The following is a 23,523-nucleotide window of genomic DNA, read 5'->3' on the forward strand; positions in this document are numbered from 1 at the left end:
AACATGACTTCAAGCATTTAAATCACCCAAAATATTTTTGGTCTTTTCTACATTTCTGCCTGGAGCTAAACAGTGGAAAATGATTAAGAAATAGTACATTGATTATAATATGTTTACTAAGTAGAGGAAAGGACTGAAGGAATTATCTAAGTTGGGGCCCAATTAATTTATTTCTCTTTTGGTTTTAATTATACAGACATCTTTTGCCACCTTTGCCCTTGGAAATTGAACATAAAGCACAACATTACAGAGGTGAAACAGAATATGTTTTCTCATATGTCATAATAGGGAATTTTGTTCCTGAAGAAGGGTTTTGCATCAAAAAAGCCATATATAAGACAAACTGTATGTTGGAAAAGTAAAAGATATAATGACTATTAACCTCCCTGATGAATGAAAACAGTAAAAATTATGCTTCAAATCCTATAAAATGGGCATATATGTTCTCTACACTGATTTCTACAAAGAATCATAGCCACTGGAAAAATAACTCAAAATATGTGTCTTTCTGATAATGATTTTTGCAGTCTTTGCATTCACAGATACATAGTAACAGAATAAATGAGTTAGGAAATTAAGATATTGGCACTTATTAAGTACATCAAGATAAAACTGTTTCTGTCTTTGCTTGACCTTGACAAATGCAACATCCCTATTTGCCTTCATTCACTGTGAATCTTCTATCCTCCATTCTCCATGGATGGGAGCTGCAACCTCCCTGAGTCTACTGGAAATTCCCAAACACCATTGGTACTACCTTGGCCAAATGAGGATGATTCCAACTGATCAGACCCCTAACATATCCCAGTCACATCATGATCTGGAACCTTCCCCAAGTTGAGTAGTTTGGTTATTTTAGGTAGTGAAGGGAGCAGCAGTTAATAGAGAAAGGTCCAAAGTAGGAGAGTAAGAACATTTATTTTCCATTCTATCACTGAACATGAGAAGGGCCAAGAAGAAACCTCCATTCATATTGACTCTAATTGTCCCTAATGACTGCCCTTCTCACCCTGACACCTCTGCCCTCCTATTAGACATCCTACCCTCTACCCAAACTGCTTGCTGAATCTTTGTAAGATTAAATTATTTAATCCACAAATATTTATAAATTGCCTATGATGTTTCAGATCCTGGAAATACAAGGATGAACAAAATATAGCCCAAGGATCTTATAGCTGAGTATTTTGCTCCAACAATGTGAACCTGATTTGTGTAGCCCAAAGAAACATAATCAATAAGGTCTTTTTAAATCGACATTTAAACTCCATTCTTGCCTGCCTAAAACTAATTCAGATCATCTGACTCTCTTAGTGCTTCAAAGCACTGGAGGAGGGAAAGTAAAATAAAATATTTACCTTTCAACAATTGTGAAGGTAGATTTTATATTCAAAAACTAAACCACCCAAAGGCAAATTAAAATCTTAGATTTTAAGTCTCTCACTCTTTTCTACAACTCAGTAAGGATTTCAAAAATCTTATAATCTAGTCTCAGTGGAAATCCACTACACTACACTTTGAGAAGCTTGAAGCCAGTCATTTCTTTCTAAGCTTCTCATTCATGTACTCTCGGGAGGCAAATTTAGATCCTTCTCTTTCTGCAAAGGCAGAGCTGAGACCAATTTGTGCATGACTGCATCACCAAGCCAAAATCCGGCACAGGGCTGGCACATCATAGGACCCAGTGAATATATGTTAACCATCACAACTTGCCAAGTACTTTTTCTGCCAAATAGCTTTTCTCACTGCTAACCTCCTGCCAAACCTCTGCCCTAGAAAACTCTCATCTAATTGCACACAAAGTTAGAGCTCTACAACCTCAGGGCCTTCACAGAATTATCTCTGCCCCTCCTCACCACAGCTGACACATGACCTAAGGACACTGCTCCCTGGTGGCTCCTTCAAGTAGAGGGGCTGCTCCTTCTTTCACATCACCATGTGCTGAGAGGCCTGGTGGAGTGGATCAGCATTCTCTTCTCCTGATACTACCAATGATCCTTCTCTTCTCAGAAACTTACACAAACTGGTTGCACTCTTATTTTATTGCTATCGCGCACTGACCTTCAGATAATTTCCTGGTACCCGGTTCATGATTCTTTATTCCCCTCCAACTCTTGCCATCATTCTGAGTGAATTCAAAGTCCATGTGTGAGAGTCACCTAACAACGTATCTTCACAGTTCCTTGTTCTCTGTTCTACTAAACCTCATCTCAACTCCTCTTTAGCAGATTTCTCCTGTAGCCATCCTCTGGATCTCAGAAGTAATGTTTTGCTGATCCTTAGACCCAGAATGTGGCCATGGACAGCAACAAGGAATGTTAGAAGAAGCCATCTAGCAATGTAACTTCTTAATTTCCTATCTTCTCTCATTTCTCACCCCTACTATGACTGCTTTTTTTCAACCTTAGCATATTTCTAGTTCCTACACAGATCTATATCATTTTAATTTATCAGTCCCTTTCCAGGAACACTTTCTTCACTAATTGGTCCCATCACAAATTCATCCGAACCCTCAATTTCTTGCTCCCTTGACCTGCTCTTCTGGAGTTCCAACCCCAAACACTCCACAGAATTAACCATCCTTTTTCTAAGCCACCTTGTACATCTTGCCATTGTTTATTATCATACTTATATTAATAGCATTGAACTGCTGCTTTTCCCTTTCCAACTTATCACTTCCATTAGCTTTCTGAAGGCAGAGACCAGGTCTAAAGTAATTTTTTTGTTCCCCATAACCTGGTATATTGTTTGGTCAACATAATTGGTGCTCAATATCCCCTTGTGGAATTTGAAGTTTAAATTAATGTTGCAGGTTTAGGCTGACATACAATTTTGGGTTGCAGAGAGTATCTAAACAGTACCTACTGTTGGGATAAATACTTTATTGTCATTGGCTACAGTTCAAACTATACATACATATATAGAGATTGGAGTAAAAACTGAGACGGATAGCTCTCTGATATATTTGTAATGGTAATGAAAATAACATTTTGTTTTAAAATTTTCCCTTCATGTGTCTTATATTTTTTTTTAGCAACCCCATTAACTGACCTATATGTCGTTATGTACTAATTTATTGTCTCTCAAATGGTCATTGGTTAATTCCTAGGCAGGAATTGTTGTTGTTGTTGTTGTTTAGGGCCACATTAAAGGCAAAGCTTGAGTGCACCCCAGGCAAAGTGAGAGGAAGAGCTGAGTAATCATTGACCACAGGCCAGCTGATGGGAATCAATCCCACCCTCTCATCACTCACTCAGTCTTACACTCTTCTCCATTCTCCTCTATTCTCATCTTCTTTTTCTTTTATACAGAGGCTTCTCAATTTATGGTGGGGTTATGTCTCAATATACCCAATAAACAATCACAACTGAAAATATTCTAAGTAAAAAATGCATTTAATATACCTAATCTACCGAATACTGAATATCATAGCCTAACCTTCCTTAAATGTGCTTAGAACACTTACGTTAGCCTACAGTAGGGCAAAATCTTCTAACACAGAGCCTAATTTATAATAAATTGCTGAATATCCATATCACTTATTAAATACTGCACTAAAACTGAAAAATGGAATGGTGGCATGGGTATGGTTTCTACTGAATATGCATTGCTTTTGCGCTATTGTAAAGTCAAAAAATCATAAGTGAAATCATTGTATATTGCAGACCATCTCTAGTAGGACAGGATTTCAATTGTGTTACTTGCCATGTTGGTAAATCGTACCTTCAACAAATATTTATTTGTCGTCAGGCAAAATTTCTTCAGCCACTTTGAAAAACAATGTGGAAGTTCCTCAAAAGATTAAGTATAGAGTTACCATATGACCCAGCAGTTCTACTCCTAGGTGTATACCCAAGACAAGTGAACACATATGTTGACAAATGATTATAGCAATATTATTCATAATAGTCAAAAAGTGGAAACAACTCAAATTTCCATCAACTTATGAGCAGAAAAACAAAATGCAGCATATTCATGCAATGAAACATCAATCAGCAATCAAAAGGAATGAAGTACTGATTCATGCTACAACATAGATGAATCTTGAAAATACTATGCTAAGTAAAAGAAACCAGATACAAAATGCCACATATATTATTCCATTTATATGAAATGTCCAGAATGGGCAAATCCACGGAGACAGAAAGTTCATTAGTGATTGTCAGAGGCTTGGGGAAATGGCAGGAGGGAAAGGGGAGTGAGTTATAATGGGCATAGGCATGGGGATTTTTTATGATGAAATGTTCCAAAAATCAGATATTAGTGATGGTTGCAAAACTCTATGAATACACCAAAAACCGCTGAATTTCACACTTTAAAATGGTGAATTTCTGGAATGTAAATTATATCTCAATAAGCTGTTAAAGAAAAAATGGGCACCCCTTCCTTCGGGATTGTAGCTATAGCCACACTTGAAGGTGTGGTTTGGCACACAGCACAGACTGTATCTCAGCCCTCACTCACTCCTTCTGTCTGGAGTCCTACCTATTAGATAAAGAAATAGGTAACATTGTTCTGGGCCTAACATCGGTCATCTCTCAGAGCATAACTTTTTGTAGAAAGATTCCCGTCCAACCAGAGGTAAAGGTAGGAAGGAAATTTAAAAAGTGAAGCAGAAAAAGAAATTCATATGCTGCACCTATTAAAAGTTTGGCCCATGTTGTGGAAATGAAAATGAGAAATGCTTTATTATTTGCTTTATTATTTTAAAAGGAACAGGCTCTCCTAATATTTTTCTAATAATGAAAGCTACATTATTACTGAAAAGTGATGCTAACATAAATTTATAAATTCGTAGCATAAAAATGTATTTAACTGGTTGCTCGACTATTTAAAACATGGCTTCCCTGGAAACCATCATTCCCAGCAAACTAACACAAGAGCAGAAAACCAAACACCACATGTTCTCACTCATAAGTGGGAGCTGAACAATGAGAACACATGGACACAGGGAGGGGAACATCACACACCGGGGCCTGTCGGGGGTGGGGGGCTAGGGGAGGGAGAGCATTAGGAGAAATACCTAATGTAGATGACGGGTTGATGGGTGCAGCAAACCACCATGGCACGTGTATAACTATGTAACAAACCTGCATGTTCTGCACATGTATCCCAGAACTTAAAGTATAATAAAAAACAAACAAACAAAAAAACAAAACATGGCTTCCTTCATTCTACAAATTTTGCTTCCTTTTCATTAACCTTTTATTTCTGACCTACAGTAGATTTTAAAATAACTTTTTTCTTTTCTTTCTCTCTGATTTCATAAGTATTTATTCATGGCAAAGATTTTTAATATGACTCTTGTGATTGTTCTAGGGAAATATGAATATAATATTTTAAACATTTAAAGGGAAAATAGTAAAGTTTATAAAAGGCTTGTTTTTATTTTGTCAATAATGAAAAAGACATTTCTTAACAATGTCATGAGTATACTTTAAGGCAACAAACAATTATAAACTAAATTAAATATTTAATGTAATTAAATGTGAATTAAATTAAAATATAGCAATGTTGCCACAAATTAAGATTTTGAACCAAAAGCTTTGTCCTAGATGAAATGATTTGACCAGCTAAAATTTGTCTTTATAGTTCTCCTGCCTGTACATTTTGTCATTTTGGGGTAAACTTCTCAGTCACCAAATTTGGATGCCAGTGGATCACATTGCAGTATGTGCCACTAAGCTGGATGACTCTAAAGTAGAGAGGAACAAGTTTGAGATGATGTCTGTTAGGAATTCATAGCCAGTACCTAGGAAAAGCTACCCTAATTCTACAGCTAGATGATCAAAGCCTTGGGAAACACACTCAATTCTAGCAAAACTTGAGCTTCACAAGTTCTAAGGACAATGTAGCCAATATCATGTAATCACATCTGGGGATAAAACATGGTAGGTAGTTTAAGCTCTGATGAACATGAATTACAGAAAAAGGAGCTAAAATAAATCTAGGTTTTTGTTTCCTTAAATCTTCTTAGTGGGCTCTATGGCTTTAATAAAGAATTAATTTTATTTTTTAAGGAAAATTTAGAAAGTTTATGGTTCGACTGTCTGCCTTCATTAACTAGGAAGACTGGACCACGTGTAAGGCATTTATCACCACTTCGTAGCACCCTAAGTTCAGTTCTTTTGAGGAATTAGCACTCTTTCTGAAAGTTAAATCTGCAAATCTAAACATGCCAAATGACAAATTAAAAAAAAGAAAAAGAAACACACTAAGTTTAGAAGAACTTAAAACATCTAATTAAATATACTTGGTTTAATTTGCAGATAACTCAATTCTATGGGATAATAGGGCAATATACCAATCTCCTGAGGCTTGTGGATTTCTATGTTATGCCGGTGGTTAATGTGGATGGTTATGACTACTCATGGAAAAAGGTAGGAGAAAAGGCAAAGAAGACAAATCATGTTCTCCTTGGGGATATAGGATATACAGGTTGAATTATTCATAGAATTCTGGATCTAGGCACAGTGGCTTTATTATTAATTTTTTTTAACTTTTATTGTGGAAAATGTCAAATATATATATAAGTGCACATAATTGTGTAGTAAACTTCTATCTACCCATCACAGAGCTTCAACAATAATTAACTCATGACCAGTCTTGTTTCATCTGTATTCTCTCTACCCACTTCTACCTTACTCATTTTATTTTGAAGTAAATCCTAGGTACCATATCACTTCATCAATAAATATTTCAGTATGCATTTCTAAAAAAAAAACTCTGAAAAAAATAATTATAGTATAATTATACCTTAAAAACTAGCTGTTTCTGAATACCATAAAATATTGCCAGTATTTTCAATTGTATAATAACTTTTCTTTTTTTTTTTGAGATGGTGTCTCGCTCTGTCGCCCAGGCTGGAGTGCAGTGGCACGATCTCGGCTCACTGCAACCTCCACCTCCCGGGTTCAAGAGATTTTTCTGCCTCAGCCTCCTGAGCCGCTGGGACTACGGGTGCCTGCCACCATGCCCGGCTAAGCTTTTTGTATTTTTAGTAGAGACAGGGTTTCACCATATTGGCCAGGCTGGTCTCAAACTCCTGCCCTTGTGATGCACCTGCCTCGGCCTCCCAACGTGCTGAGATTACAGGCATGAGCCACCTCGCCCGGCCTCCTAACTTTTTAAAAAGTATGTTTCTTTGATTCTGGATCCAAATAAGGCTCTTACATTATGATTGGTTTATATGTCTTTTAATTCTATTTTAATCCATGAACTCACATTCCATCTTTTGCTCTTTCTCTCTCTTCTTTTTTTCCTTGCAATTTATTTGTCAAAGAAAAGAGTTTCCCATTATAAGGATTTGCTAATTGCATTACCATCTTGTAGTTTAACATGCTCTTCTGTCTGTATTTTCTGGTTACTCAACATTGTGATTCATGTAAAATTACTCAAGCAATATGAAATACTCTGCATTCTAATTTAAAGAGGGGCACATAGAAACATAACTAGGTATATATAAATTTAGAAAAACCTACTTGAGTAGCACATATAAATACTAAGAGGAATAAGATTAGTTGGTGTGATTGGAAACATATGGAATTACACATGAATTATTTCATGTAGGAGGTAATTTATGCAGAAGATATGGAAATGGCACAGGAGATTGAGCAAAAAGTCATCTCTGGTGAGAGGAATACTGTAACTGAAAATTTTGTAGGTGGAGGTGGGCAAATGCCAAACTAAGTAAATGAGAATTACCTAGCATAATGCCTAACACAAATTTGGTGTCCAATGAATGGTCATATCTGTAAACTGATAATAAAGTATATTTACACCTTAACCTGAATCACAGTGGAATTCAGTCACCCTTTAGATTTCCAGCTTCCCAACTGTTCTTTGTATCATTACCCTATTATTAATTCCCACAGTTTGAGAACTTGATATCCCCAGGGCCTATTGTTGCCACGGAACCACAGGCCTGGGAGTGGTAACAGGCTGGAAGGCTTGGTGGAGGGTTGGTGAGAGTAGGAGAAAAGGGTGCTACATCATCCCAAACTCAGAACTTAAATGAAGTATGTGCAACTCTTTTTTTTTTTTTTTTTTTTTGAGACGGAGTCTTGCTCTGTCGCCCAGGCTGGAGTGCAGTGGCAAGATCTCGGCTCACTGCAAGCTCCGCCTCCCAGGTTCATGCCATTCTCTTGCCTCAGCCTCCCGAGTAGCTGGGACTACAGGGGCCCGCCACCACGCCTGGCTAATTTTTTTGTATTTTTAGTAGAGATGGGGTTTCACCGTGTTAGCCAGAATGGTCTCGATCTCCTGACCTCGTGATCCGCCCGCCTCGGCCTCCCAAAGTGCTGGGATTACAGGCGTGAGCCACCGCGCCCGGCCTGTGCAACTCTTTACATGACCAAACTTTCCCAGTTTACCCCAAGAACCCAATAGGGAATTTGCTTTATATTTAAAAACCAGAGTCAAATCAGCACAATCGAAGAAGTCATCAGATTAAAGGTGTCTTCACATCTCCACCTTTTCTAGCTTTGAAAGGGGAGTGGTGAATTCTACCTAAAGAGAGCATTTTAACTTATGACTCAGTGTTGAGTTGAGACACAAAGTTATTTTGCTTTTCTTCGAAGGAGCTCAGAATGACCCTGTGCATAAAATTAATGTAAAGGAAACAAGACTAAACAAGAAGGCTAATAAGCAGCCTAGTGGAATGAAATGAAATCTTTATTTGTATCAGTCAAAATTGATCAAATATTACCATTATGTTTGGTTCAACTAAAATAGTCTGAGTGGATGTGATTGAAACCCGGATAGCAATAGGGACCGTGCAAAGGAATATTGCAACAACAGTGATGTGATGAAGCCATGCAAGGTATGGGATTGAAGGAGAGAAAGGCAATTCTGGCTTCATGGACTTTCAAATGCATGTCTTTCCTCAGGCCTTGAACGTGGCTACCCAGGTTGTCTGTTTGTATTTTGTTTATGTAGAATCGAATGTGGAGAAAGAACCGTTCTTTCTATGCGAACAATCATTGCATCGGAACAGACCTGAATAGGAACTTTGCTTCCAAACACTGGTGTGGTAGGTTGTTGGCTTTATTTCTTGCAATGTCTCTTCACTGAAAGGGTGATGTTCACAGGGAAAGGCCCATGAATTCAAATTAAATACAGAGCTGGCCTGTCTGAATCAGGGAATAATTTAAATGATAAATGCTTAGGTAAATGTAATGCTGCGAATGTTGGCCAGAGTCCGCAAATCACTTTGGCCTCTCCTCTCTCCTGTTTCCCTATCTTTAAAATAAGAAAGTTGAATCAGTTTTTTAAGATCCCTTCTAGCTTCAAAATTCTAAAATCTATTATCTTGGAATAATAAAGAAGTGACAGTTAAAGATCCTATTTTAATAAACAAAAACATTCATCATTAGAATATCAAAGACCTGAGATGGGGGGAGGACCTCTCTTTTTTTTTGAGACAGAGTCTTGCTGTGTTGACCAGGCTGGAGTGCAGTGGCACAATCTTGGCTCGCTGCAGCCTCTGCCTCCTAGGTTCAAGGATTCTCCTGCCTCAGCCTCCCAAGTAGCTGGGACTACAGGCATATGCCACCGTGCCTGGCTAATTTTTGTATTTTTTTTAGTACAGATGGGATTTCACCATGTTGGCCAGGCTGGTCTCAAACTCCTGGCCTTAAGTGATCCGCCCACCTCGGCCTCCCAAAGTGGCTCACAGGAGTGAGCCACTGTGCCTGGCCTGGACCCCTCATTTTTAATTGCACAAGTAAATGTTTACTTCTATAGTGTTTGAAGACATTTTTTTCACTATTCACTTTCTTAATTTCTTTAATAAATAATATAAAGAAAATATAAAAATATTAAAAATAGTATAAAAAGCAGCACAGTGGGAATTTATTATTTCTTAATTTGAATGAGTTAAGGCATTCGATGATGTTGAGTTATGCATTCAAGAACAGTCTGCTTTCAGGAGTTTGAAGATTTTTCAAAGAACTAAAAGTAGAATTACTATTTGACTCAGCAATCTCATCACTGAGTATATACTCATAGGAAAATGAATCGATCTACCCAAAAGACACATGCAATCATAAGTTCATTGCAGCACTATTCACAAGAGCAAAGACATGGAATCAATCTAGGTGTCTGTCAATGGCGGATTGGATAAAGAAAATGTGGTACATATACATCATGGAATACTACACAGCCATAAAAAAGAACAAAATTATGTCCTTTACAGCAACATGGATGCAGCTGGAAGGCATTGTCCGAAGTAAATTAACACAGAAACAGAAAATCAAATACTGTATGGTCTCACTTATAAGTAAAAGCTAAACACTGAGTATACACAGACATAAAGATGGGAATAGACACTGGGGACTCAAAAAAGGGGCAGGGAAGGAGAGAGAGGGGAAAGAGTTGAAAAAGTACCTAAGTGGTACTGTGTTCACCATTTGGGTGATGGGTTCAATAGAATCCCAAACCTCAGCATCACACAATATATCCATGGAAAAAACCTGCACATGTACCCCCTGAACCCGAAGACAAAGAAGTTTGCTTTTAGGGGGGTAGGTATTAGTTCACTCTTTCTTCCCACCCACTCAACATTATTTTTCATAGTACTACATTTCAGAAACAGCTACAAAAATAAACTAACCTGACAAGGAGTATGCATCATCTATATTTTTGGGCTCCATGGGGCCCATAAGGGAGAGAAGCTATTGTATCCACAGAAACATCTTCTTCCTCCCAGACCTGGACCCTATACAATCCTATGCACATAATTTTGCCTATTTCCTTTAAAAAAAGGTAAAATTTCATGATTTTAAACATTTTATCAAAATCCCAGAATACCTATTAAAACCTCACAACATTCAGCCTGGGAAAGCTGATTGCCAAAACAAAAGAAAACCAAACCTCACAACAAAGCACTTACCTTATTTCCTTATTTTTTTCCCTGTCTAGGTTAGAAACTCCATGCAGACAGAAACCAATACCCATTATCTAGTGCAGTGCCTGGCACAAGGAGGGTCCTCATAAAATATTAACTAAATGAGTCCATGAATGAATTTAGTTGCTCTGAGAGCTACAGATATGGTAGGAACTCAGAGGAAGAAGCAGTTCATCCCGACTTAGGTTCCAGGGAATCATTTAGTGGTTTCTCCCTAAGAAACCACTCGTGTTCCCAGAGGCCCAAAGTTTGCTGTGGCACTAATAACATGCCAGGGGCTCACAGGAACAGCAGCGATGTAAAAAGAATCTAAGTAAATAGAGCTGACAGTTACTCAGCGCTGAGCCATTGACATAGTTCATCTTCCAGATTTCATTATCTATGAATCATAGATGGAGAAACCCAGGCCGAAAACAGTTAAGTCCCTTCCTCAAGGGCACGTAGCAAGTATGTGCAAGTACGTGGCAGAGCTGGGCTATAAACCCAAGTTATCAGTTCCCTTTTGGAACTTTTTATTTTATCTTCGAGCTCTTTTGGTGCTTGATTTTACTTAATATTTTTCTTGGTGAAGTCAGTGTTATTTAATTTGGATAGCCAAGTAGTCAAAATATATTCTGTTATTGTCATCAAGAAATGTCTCAGTCCCCTCTTGGGCATGGTGCTATATTGTTACGTATCATAAGAGTGAAAAACAGAAACAGAAGCAGCAAGCATATGGGTTTTTAACTAAAAAAAAAAAAAAACCCAAATAAAAAGTAATTGTAAGGAACTCTCCTTATTACCAACTGTTCCAGTATCTATTCTGTACTATGTAAGCAAGACAGTGAGAAAGAAGAATTTAATCTTTTCTCATCCCTACAACTAGAATGTGCCCCTATGATTCTTTATATAAAGGATCCAAAAACACCTCACTTATTAACAGGAAGTGACATATCAAACCTACTTACTCATTTTATGCTCCTCTGTATTAAAATTTTTTGTGTGTGTGTGTTGGAGATGAGAGTGGAGGGTAGGTTGTAGGGGTGTCTTTGTCTTCTCAGGCTGCTATAACCAAATACCATAGGTTGGGTGGCTTAAACAACAGAAATTTATTTTCTCACAGTTGAGGATTGGAAGTCCAAAATCAAGGTACCAGCAAAGTGAGGTCTTCCTGAGGATTCTCTCATTGGCCTGTAGATGGCTGCCTTCTCTCTGTGCCCTCACATGGCCTTCTCTTTCTGCACAAACCTCCCTGGTGTCTCTCTTTATTCCTATAAGGGCACCAGTCACATTGGATTAGAGCCCCATGCCTATGACTTCATTTCACTTTGCCTCCTTAAAGGCCTTATCTTTAAATACAGTCACACTGGGGCTTAGGGCTTCAACATAGGAATTTGGGAGGATGCAATTCAGTTCATAACAGGAGTACATTATGAGAACCTTTGGTCTCAAACTTCCTAAGATAGCACCACACATTTTCTAAAACACTGAGTTCAACTACAAAGTTTTTGCTGGCTTGAATGGAAAATTCTTTATTTCTTTTTCTAGGAGACTATAGTGTTTTTTAAAATTATTTTTATTATGATAAAATACATGCAATATAAAATTTGCCATTTTAACAATTTTTAATTGTACAGTTCAGTGGCATTAAGTACATTCACAATTACTACTATCTATTACTAAAATTTTTTAATTGTCCCAAAGAGAGATTTTTACTTATTGTAACCAGTAGGCAATATCTCCTCATCCCTACCTTCTCCCCAGCCCTTGGTAATTTCTTATCTACTTTCTGTCTCTATGAATTTGCCTATTATAGATATTTCACAGTGTGCTTGGTTCCATGTCTATAGATCAAAGAATGCTTGAGCCTGGAGGGATCCAGTGGCCCAAGTTCCTTCCTGGTACAGATGAGGCCCCTGAGGCTGAGACGATGAAGTAGTTGCCCAAATTAACATGACTGCTTAATGGTAAAGCAGAGTCTCGACCTCAAGTTTCCTGCCTCTTCAGGGCTCTTTCCACTAAAATGCTTGAAATCTCTAGAATGACAATCACAGAATGAGAATCTGAGGCTCACTGTCCAGCATAGTAGCCACTAACCACATGTGGCTATCCAGTGCTTAAAATGTAGCTTGTCTGAATTGAGACATACACTGAGTGTTAAATACACACCAGAATTTGAAGGCTTAGTATGAAAAAAGTAACATAAAATATTTCAAGAATAATTTTTATATTGGTTACACTTGAAATGATACTTTGTACATATTTGGTTAAATAAATTACAATATTGAATTAATCTCACATATTTCTTTTTGTGTGTGTGTGTGGCAGGGTCTCGTTCTGTCATCCAGGCTGGAGTGCAGTGTCACGATCTCAGCTCACTGCAACCTCTGCCTCCTGGGTTCAAGCAAGTTTCGTGCCTCAGCCTCCCAAGTAGCTGGGATTACAGGCGTGCACCACTATGCCTGGCTATTTTTGTATTTTTGGTAGAGACGGGGTTTCACCATGTTGGCCTCGCTGGTGTCGAACTCCTGATCTCAAGTGATCCGCCTGCCTCAGCCTCCCAAAGTGCTGGGATTATAGGTGTGAGCCACCGTGCCTGGCCTTCTTTTTATTTTACTTAAAGTGGTAACTTGAAAATTTAAAGTAAATATGTGACTTGCATTATATTTCTATTAAACAACCCTGGTCTGAGGATTCATATTAGGGCACCACCTCTCTATTTAGTGGTTATGTCTTCCCCGACCTCCATACCCAATATATAATCTCTATTCTCTAAGAATTATATACCACATAAAAGGGCAGGAATATTCAAAGGTGACCGAACTATCAAAAATGGTTTATCCAATCACCTTATTGGTTAAAAATGAAATACTTGGGAAGACCTTAGATGTTCACATTTCCTCTCAGGGCAACAATTTTTTAACAAACATTAATGTTGTGTTTGTATAATAACAGGAATAAAGCAGAATGAGCTTAATTAAGAAAAGCAGGCTCTGTAAGGATAGTGAGTAGCCTCAGCCATGGAATCCTGAGGCAGAGATGCAGCTGGACTCAGAAACAGAAAGGAACTGGGCCTGGAGCCCTAGAGAGGCTCAGTGAATCCTTCCTCTCCCCTTCTCATCTCTGTGATGCACACTGGCTTCTTTCAGGTCTCAGTCCACATGATGATGATGATGATGATGATGATGATGATAAACAGCAACAGTTATGAAATGCATACTACATGCCAGGCACTGTGCAAAGCACTTTGTATGAACTAGCTCATTTAATTCTCATTCAATCAGCATTTAATGTATAATTTTTCAATTTTGCAGATAAGGAAATTGAGATACAGATAGATTTTTAAAAATTTACCCAAAGCCATATAGCTAATAAATGGTAGTCAAGATTTAGAATCAAGTAATTGGGTGCTTAACAATATGCTGTATAGCCTCTTATTCTGAAGAATGGTTACCACCAAGAATATCCAGATTGCATCTCCTAAAATGACAGTATTTACTTCATAGGGCTGCTGTAAGAATTACATGAGATGTGGCAAAAATCTTAGCAGAGTTCCTGACGTACAGCATGTGCTCCACAGGTGTCAGCTGGTAGTATTACTATTTTTACTGTCTGGTCAAGAGAGCAGCTAGACTGAGACTAGACTCTTAGTATTGATTTCAAGTTATCTTTGAAGGGATTCAGATTGGCAAGCACAAGAGTCAGACCCAATCCTGAGCCCTCAACTGTTTGCAGGAAGGAATAATCTCTTGTGTCAGATGCAGCTTGCTGGGGCTTCACCTTGTGAATTAGGGACAGGGGGAGAAGTGTTGGAAGGCAGCCTACCATCTCAAGTGATGCAAATTATAATCTATCAAAGGAATGAATGAACGTTGGTCTGGCAACAAATATCACCATCCCATTTTATTTACTAAACTTACTAAACCACTTTAGCAAGTTAAAAGTAGCACTGAAGGCAGATTTACATATTCTGAGCTCAGAAGTGAGGCTTTTCTTTTATGGGCTATATTGATGGTAGCTTTAAAACTACAAATATCAGAAAAACTAAATTTACAGTGGATTAAGGAAAATGGGGTTTATTTTTTCTCCCATAACCATAAGTCTGGAGACAGGGCTGGCATCTCTGAGGATCTCTTAGCCACTTTCTCAAGGTTGCAAGGGAGACAGGTGCTGGGAATGACTGTTAGAAGGTCAGCTATGTGAGCAGATAAGTATTTGACTTCAAAAGAAACATAACACTTAGTGGAAATATGTTCTTTGCAGAGCCCTACCTAATCCATTCATCTAAAAATGTTGCAACATAGATAGGAGAATACGTTGTCTGGGAAACCACAAATTACAGTACTATGTGCATCCCCTCATAATTTCACCTTAACAATTTCGTTACAGAGGAAGGTGCATCCAGTTCCTCATGCTCGGAAACCTACTGTGGACTTTATCCTGAGTCAGAACCAGAAGTGAAGGCAGTGGCTAGTTTCTTGAGAAGAAATATCAACCACATTAAAGCATACATCAGCATGCATTCATACTCCCAGCATATAGTGTTTCCATATTCCTATACACGAAGTAAAAGCAAAGACCATGAGGAACTGGTAAGTGCTACTTAATTATTTTTCTTATTAGCATTTTGGAAATAAAATAATACTTAGTTGAAGAATCAAAAACTGGGAAAAATTTTGTCCTCTAGAAGGCAAATGATAGATGTTTTAAATCATGGTGTGATCCTGTTGAGAGTCGCCCTGGGTCAGTGTTCTCTAAGGGAATATAAAGAACGTGCCTTACCCTAACAACACACACTTTATTCTAGCACGTGGGCTTCCTAAGAAAATGTCAGACGAATTCCTTGAAGGTTAGGAAGGAACTACTACTACACTTGACCTGATCTGCATGTGAAGCGGTATAAGCAAGGATGAGTATGGAATCATGCGACAGCTTTGTGGTCACTAGCTTCCTACAACAGCACACCACAGATTAAGTCTCAACACAGCACTCATTGTTTTGGTATTAGCAGCAGGAATTGTTCCTGCCCTGACTTCCTTAACCCTCAGGGTTTTGGTCCTATTAAAGTACCTCCAATTTTAGCATTGAGGAAAGAGTCTGTTTTTTGGAACATAACAGACAATACAGGAAATTCAAAGAGGACTCACACAATTTGATACTCCCTTAGCACTTTTTAGTCCAAGATACTGTATGTTTGGGTTCATGGCAAAAGATGCAAGGATTCTTGAAGGATTGTAGCTAGGCTTCGACAAATCCTCATCCCAGATGCTCTCCAGACAATGGAAGTGTTACATCAACAGCCCCATTCTTGGGAAGGGACTAATTTTTAGGTAGTAGCTTGTTTCTTAGTGACTCATTTTTTTTTTTCTGGCTCTCTTAACAGAATAAAATATAGTCACATTACAGGAGCTAGCAATTGCTGATGACAAATATAAGATTATTTGCATTTTCTGAAAATAGCCCATTTAGAACATAAATGTACTTGATACTTGAGCTTTTTTCTTCTCAAGGGAAAACTGTTAAGGAAAGCACCTTTTAAAAATATTATCTTTGAAGAAATAAAAGGAAATTTATCATGATTTGGGAAGTAGAATTAGTCTAATTATGCTTTTTTTTTTTGCATCACTGCCAGCACACATATATGTTGAGAGCCATTACGTGTAAAATACCTTGTCAATGGATGTTTAAAGAAGCATTAGGTAAAATCCTGCCCTTTAAGAGAATGTGTTATGGTTAGGGAGCTCAACCATTAGCAAATGTTACAAATAGCTGTACTCTAAGGCGACATAGAGTAACTACTAAATACGTGGCACAGACAGTACAACTCACTTCTAACTAGAATATCGAGGGATGGCTTCACTAATGCATTCAGAGGGAAATGCTGAGATAAGTGAGGAGATAAAGTAGTTACTGTCCTTGAGGAATTTACAATCTATTAAGGGGGGGAAAAACTACAAATAATAAAGTGCTGTTGATGTCAAAGATCAGCTACATTTTAGACAGGCATTGAAAGAGGATTTCTATAGGCAGACAGGGAAGGAAGGACCTTCCAAGCAAAGAAGTTGGTGTTCACCATAAGAGGATGCAAAAGTGGAGGGTGATAGCATCAGAAAGTAGATTAGGTTGGCTTCTGAAGGGGTGTGACTGTCAGATAAATTTGTATTTCATTATGTAGACAATGGGGTTACATTAAAACTTATTTTTTGAACAATGAGATGGCATAAAATAATATCCGCTGATAAATCTCTTGAGTTTTTCAAGAAGATGACAGTGTATACCATGATGCTAGTTCCAATTTCCGAAAAGTTCCAGATAAGTGAGAACTTCAGAATAGATTTGACAAAATGAATATCAACAGACAAAATGAAGTCAAATGGGGGTCTTAGTTATTATCCTGCTCCATACCAGAGGCATAATCTTTTTTGATTTGATGAATCTATGGAAGTCATTAGACATTTTACACAAGAAGAAAATAGAAGTTGTGAGAAGGATAAGAAGTGAGTCATGCGTGCATTAGGTGTTTGTATGTGTTTAGAAAGGTTGGATTTAAAGTTTGGTGATAATTTTGTTCAGAAATGGAGTACCTCTAAGCCTTTGAGATGTAGTTATACTTCATTTTCCATAATAAATGAGTTCCCAAAAAGGCATGTGATAATTTTTTTCTGCAAATTAATATATTTATTTATATAAATTATTTCAATATATTGAAATAGTTTATGTTTAAAGCCACCCAATTGTGATTGCCATAAAGTGCGCATATTTTAAATTAATTTGTTTACCTTATTTATTTGCCTTTTAGATGAATCTAGATTTTCTACCTGTATACTTTGATTCAATTAATGTATGATTATTTTTTAGAAACTTCTACTTGTCATGTTTCAAAGCTGCACATTAACTGAAATTCTATATCTTGTTGCTTCCAGTCTCTAGTAGCCAGTGAAGCAGTTCGTGCTATTGAGAAAACTAGTAAAAATACCAGGTATACACATGGCCATGGCTCAGAAACCTTATGTAAGTATTTCTTCTTATGATCTTAGAGAACTTTGAGCTACTAAAGAAATCTGTGTGATCTGTTTTTCTTTGTGTATTTAATTTTTCTGAATTAAATAGGGTCACATGTAATACAACTGAATTGTAATAATTAGGAACAGAAGCATAATAGCTATGACAATGCTGAACAAAACTATATTAATAAATGAGTTACTAAAAAGAAGCCAAAATCCTATTTAAGAAATCATATTTATCACAATCAAGTAGGAATTACAGAATTGGCATCATACTAGTTGAGTGAAGCAGAAAAGTTCATAAAACTTTTGCATGATTCCCAGGGCCACGATGGAAGGTTGTGCAGGTTGTACACCACACTAATCTAGGGCGTGCCATTTGCATCAAGTGTTTTTTAGTGTTAGCCTGTTCCCAAGAGTATAGCTCATAACACATTACAGTTGATTGTCTTTAATATATATTACACACACAAAAGCTTGTGACAAACTCTTAACAAAAAGTTTTGATTAATTTTTGCTGAAAGATATTTAGTGAGTAACTCCTATCTACACACAGTGGGAGGACAGACTGATTTTGCCCTTTTGAAGTTTGAAGGGAGATGGGAAAAGAGGAGCATAAAATAAACCTGTAACCAGGCATCAGAAAACTACAGCCTGAAGGCCAAATCCAGGTTTTTCCATTTTTTTTTTTTTAATGATTAGAAAAAAACAAAAAGAGGCCAGGTGCTGTGGCTCACGCCTGTAATACCAGCACTTTGGGAGGCTGAGGCAGGAGGATCACTTGAGGTCAGGAGTTCGAGACCAGACTGGCCAACATGGTGAAACCCTGTCTCTACTAAAAATACAAAAATTAGTTGGGCATGGTGGCAGGTGCCTGTAATGCCAGCTACTTGGTTGGCTAATGCATAAGAATTACTTGAACCTGGGAGGTGGAGGTGGCAATGAGCTGAGATTGCACAACTGCGCTCTAGCCTGGGTGACAGAGTGAGACTCCATCTCAAAAAAGGTCGAAACTGTATTTATCATGAACACTAAAATATGTACACATTTTAGTTAACATGCATTAAACTGTAACAAGTCTTCTGGCAATTGTAGCTTTCATGAGATGCTTCCCAAACTGTATTAGATAGATGCTAAAATTATAAATTAAAATTTTGGGTCAGACTTTGCCATAAACCTGGACTCAATTTAGCACCCCCCCAAAAAAAGTCAGATTATTCAATTAATGCAGTTGGAAAACCTAACAAGTTACCTAGAAAAAAATTAATTGGATTATTAACATGTCTTTCACCAAAGTAAATTCCAGGTACAGCATATATTTTCATATGAAAACCCTGCATAAACCAAGTTGAAATCTCAGTAAGGAGAAAAAATTCCTTGTGAAAGGAGAAATGAATGAAAGGAGAAAAAAGGTCTACATGCCAAACAAAGCTAATAACACTAATGTCGTTTTTATAAGCAATTGATAAAATGAACCAAGTAGACAAATGAGGAAGGACAATTGATAGGAAATATAAAGATAGCCAATAAATATGCCAAACAAATGTGCAACTCACTGATAATCAAAAAACATAAATTAAGACAGTTGGATATTATTTTTCGCCCATAAAATTATCAGAATTCATAATTCCTATTGATGGTATGGGAAGTGGAAATGGGCAAATTCATACCCTGCTTGTGGAAGTATAAATTAATTCAGTTCTTTTGACGTCCATTTGGGAACATGCCGTAATTGCAAAAAGTACAGAGCCTTAGACTAGCAAATCTATTCTAGAGAAGAATATTCTAAAGAGACAAAGAAGCAATTATGTATAAACAAGGGTACTCATTGTAAAGTTGTTTATATTAGTTAAAAACTGAAAAAAATCTAAAGGTATACAAACAAATAAACATTTAAATCAAACAATTCCCAGTGTGTTAATTAATTTGAAACGTCTGTATTTCAACAATTTCTTTCTTCTTCTTTTAGACCTAGCTCCTGGAGGTGGGGACGATTGGATCTATGATTTGGGCATCAAATATTCGTTTACAATTGAACTTCGAGATACGGGCACATACGGATTCTTGCTGCCGGAGCGTTACATCAAACCCACCTGTAGAGAAGCTTTTGCCGCTGTCTCTAAAATAGCTTGGCATGTCATTAGGAATGTTTAATGCCCCTGATTTTATCATTCTGCTTCCGTATTTTAATTTACTGATTCCAGCAAGACCAAATCATTGTATCAGATTATTTTTAAGTTTTATCCGTAGTTTTGATAAAAGATTTTCCTATTCCTTGGTTTTGTCAGAGAACCTAATAAGTGCTACTTTGCCATTAAGGCAGACTAGGGTTCATGTCTTTTTACCTTTTAAAAAAAATTGTAAAAGTCTAGTTACCTACTTTTTCTTTGATTTTCGACGTTTGACTAGCCATCTCAAGCAAGTTTAATCAATGATCATCTCATGCTGATCATTGGATCCTACTCAACAAAAGGAAGGGTGGTCAGAAGTACATTAAAGATTTCTGCTCCAAATTTTCAATAAATTTCTGCTTGTGCCTTTAGAAATACAACCATGCATTCCGTTTGCTCCACGGTAATTAGGCGATGGCCCAGAAAGGGGAGGGGTGTCAAAAACGACAAACATAGCCTCTCATTCCAGCTCAGCTGCTCAATAAACACTGTTGAACGAATGAATGAGTGGCTCTAGGTACTGTCAACAAATGCCGCATTTTGCGCATTTACAACAGCTGTTTATGGTAAGGAATTATGTAATAAAAAGAGAAAACTCACTTAAATTCACTTTTAATTGGGAATTTTAGTTCTCCCGGGCTCCCAGTTTCCTTTCCTAGGATCTCTCACAGAGCACAGATTCGATTTCCAAGTCCCGCCGCACTCTTACCGCTCGCATGGAACGTTACGCCTAGAGGGCGTGTCCACGAAGGGCGGTGTCTGCGCACTGACGACTAATCTGACGGCCGGAAGCTGCCTGGGTCTACAGAGGAACAGGGCAAACCTCTGACTTCCGGCGGCATTTTGAGGCGGTCCTCCTAGCGGCCTGGTAGTGTTTTTGTTGCCTTTTCTTAATCTACAATCTCTTCGTTATTTTTCTTCCTGCGACCCAGTTTCGCTTGACCCTGGAGAGGCGGCGGGCGGGTTGGTTCTGCTTCTCAGCCATCCCGGGGGCTCCTCGCTAGCCAAGAGCCGGTTCCCGGGAGCCGCGCGCGCATCGCTTTCTCCTCGTCGTCGTCCTCCTGGGTCCAGGCGCGGGGACAGAGTCGCCTCCCCCGCTCCTCGGAGCGGCGGCGGCGGCGGTGGTGCCTCCGGACTGCACTTGCGAAGGGAGCTTGGGGAGGAAGTAAGCGTTCTGTGAATTGGTGTGGGTATCTGGGGAAGGCATTGGGCGGACCCGGAATGCGGAGGCCCGGGTTACCCCCCCCATCTTTGCTTGAGTCACTGGGATTTTGAGCTTTCCTTGAGCATCCCACCCTTAACTCTGCAATAGCCCCCTGTGCTCAGGCATAATTTCTCACTCTGATTATGATTCTGGCATTTGTCTAAGGGCGATAAGTAGACTCAGACAATGGGCTGTACCCCTCGTTACCATTTGATGTAAGCACGGGAACCCTTGTATGGTGTTCGTATTTGTGTGCGATGGAAGGGTGCAGCAATTTGGGCTTAAATTTAGAATCTTCCTCTATACTCATTCCAGATCTGTTAGAGAAAAACATCTTACTTGTGATTGGTCTTGTGTTTTTTTTGTTTTTGTTTTTGTTTTTCCCTCAGCAGTGATAACGATTTAGGTCCTGGGAATTGAGTGCTACTTTATCTTCACATGCCTTAGGTAGGTAGTTTTGGCAACTGTCAGAAACGGGGGAAAGTGGAATAGAAAGAAGAGAGTCTGGCGGCATTATCTCTCTGTAATAGGCTAACGCAATTTATGTGGTTTGAAAATTATTTAGAGTTGATAATACTTGAATTATGTTGGTAAGATGTTGTTTGTGAAGGGTAGTCTTAAGGTATTTGGTTATACTATGGGGCTTTCAGGTAATTCGAACTACTTTGAAAATTATGGGAGTATGAAGTCTCTTAAGATTTTTGGATTTTTAAAGTATTTTAAAAATTTGGAAAATATCTTTACACCTCAAGTTTTCGAAGTCCGCGATACCGTTGGAGAATAAATACTTATGCAGTTCAGTCTATGGGTATATGGTGCCAGTTAGCGGGGTCTAGTTCTGTAACATTTGAAATTACTGGCTTTAGTACAATATATTGGAGCGTTTTGTGAATACAATCTATAGATTTTCAAATAATTTCTAATTTCCTAATGAACTATTTAGATTGTAACAGATGACAGTTTCAACTAGAGACTAGCAAAGTTGATGCAAGCTTGTAACAATTGCGGCTTTAAAAATAGTTGCACTCTGAAACTAAGGCTTTCACTCTGTGCATCTGGTAGGATTCAGTTTTATCAAATGTATGCCTCTTACTGGCTTCCTGATTACTGGTCATTCTAAATGAACATTGCATATTTTGAGATTTGCAAGCTTATGTGATTTTCATATTTGTAATATGAATTTAACATACTAAAAATCCAGCAAGTGGATGGTATCTTAACATCTTTACAAATTATTAAAATTGTAATGTCATCAGTGTTTATTTATAATATGCATTGGCATTTACATAGAGGAAACACATTGTTTAACTTAAATTTACTTAGAGAGTTGGTTTTCAGTGGATGGTAGTCTTCCTCACCTCCTCATCTCTCCCAACTCCATCTCATATAGAGGTGGAGCTATTTCTCCAGCTGTTAGTAGTAGTTGAAGCATTAACTGCTGTTGATATAGAAAGAGTCTTTTATTCTTTTTTTTTGTATTTTTGTATGATGCAGTTCTTTTTACTTCACTTTAGAGTAGCTACCAGCATGGGATGTTTTCTGTGCACAGTCTTTTTAACAAATAGTTTTTTCTGCATAGTACTGCAGTGTTGCTTTGCTAATTCCTATGTAGTCAGCTTAGTTCTGTCAGTTGTGTTTGGAATTTAGTTTGGAATTGTTTTAGCATTAAATTCACGGAAGCAATCTGAAAGTTTGTTTTAGAAAGTTCTTTTTAAAAAATTCTCTCAAACTATGCATCAAATAAAGTTAATTTTTCTTTCTAAAAATATGAAGTATAAATGTGAAGATACCTTATTTTTAGTATCACCTTTTTAATCTTAGAAATTCGGAGTATAGGGATTTATCCTACTAGTTAGTACATTCATGTAGTTTTAATTGCCTAATTGTTTGAAATTTCCCTAATATTATGCCGCTACTCATCCGGATTAAAGTGTTATGCTTTCACTTATGCTTCCAGTAGATGAGACCTGAAAAAGATAATTAATTATGGATTGAAGTGAAGATACTAGAACGCATATGTGTTTATTGACAAGATTTTATTAATTGAGCTTCTGGAGTCATTATTCAAAAAGAGACCCTTTTGTATGCTTCTCCTTTCTCAGCCATAATTATAATGTGAACCTTCTGAGTACAGTGTTATTCTAAGTTTCCCGGGGCAAGGGAGCAGTTCCCATTTAAGACCCTCTTTTGTTGTGTCTTTATTAATAGACTCAAACTTTGTGTCCCGGATTTTCTTTTTCTTTTTCCATTTTCTTTTTTAAT

The 23,523-nt window shown here is 37.7% G+C and overlaps 2 protein-coding genes and 1 long non-coding RNA gene across 36 annotated transcripts in view; 2 read left to right on the top strand and 1 right to left on the bottom strand.

Moving 5' to 3' along the window:
* CPB2 (carboxypeptidase B2) overlaps nucleotides 1-20,160 on the top strand; it is a 51,491-nt gene extending 31,331 nt beyond the window's left edge. The window contains exons 7-11 of the mRNA XM_509667.9: nucleotides 6,267-6,377; nucleotides 8,935-9,028; nucleotides 15,272-15,474; nucleotides 17,806-17,893; nucleotides 19,856-20,160. Of these exons, the coding sequence (XP_509667.2) occupies nucleotides 6,267-6,377; nucleotides 8,935-9,028; nucleotides 15,272-15,474; nucleotides 17,806-17,893; nucleotides 19,856-20,040 (681 nt within the window). The 3' untranslated portion in view covers nucleotides 20,041-20,160. The remainder of the gene's footprint in view (nucleotides 1-6,266; nucleotides 6,378-8,934; nucleotides 9,029-15,271; nucleotides 15,475-17,805; nucleotides 17,894-19,855) is intronic.
* The window catches only part of LOC107968095 (uncharacterized), a 45,972-nt gene extending 25,197 nt beyond the window's left edge, over nucleotides 1-20,775 (bottom strand). Inside the window, exon 1 of the long non-coding RNA XR_001708989.4 lies at nucleotides 20,658-20,775. This is a non-coding gene — a long non-coding RNA (uncharacterized LOC107968095). The remainder of the gene's footprint in view (nucleotides 1-20,657) is intronic.
* Nucleotides 20,776-20,811: 36 nt separating this feature from the next.
* Nucleotides 20,812-23,523, top strand: part of ZC3H13 (zinc finger CCCH-type containing 13) — a 97,337-nt gene continuing 94,625 nt past the window's right edge. For 3 of the 34 annotated variants that reach the window (XM_063792491.1, XM_063792495.1, XM_063792499.1), the window contains exons 1-2: nucleotides 20,826-20,925; nucleotides 21,651-21,712. The gene's annotated coding sequence lies outside the window, so the exon portion shown is untranslated. Of the gene's footprint in view, nucleotides 21,223-21,646; nucleotides 21,713-23,523 lie in introns of those variants that run through there. The other 31 variants (XM_054665278.2, XM_054665279.2, XM_054665273.2 and 28 more) reach the window with 24 other exon arrangements.

Source organism: Pan troglodytes, chromosome 14 (assembly GCF_028858775.2).
Source record: "Pan troglodytes isolate AG18354 chromosome 14, NHGRI_mPanTro3-v2.0_pri, whole genome shotgun sequence".
Taxonomy (NCBI): domain Eukaryota; kingdom Metazoa; phylum Chordata; class Mammalia; order Primates; family Hominidae; genus Pan; species Pan troglodytes.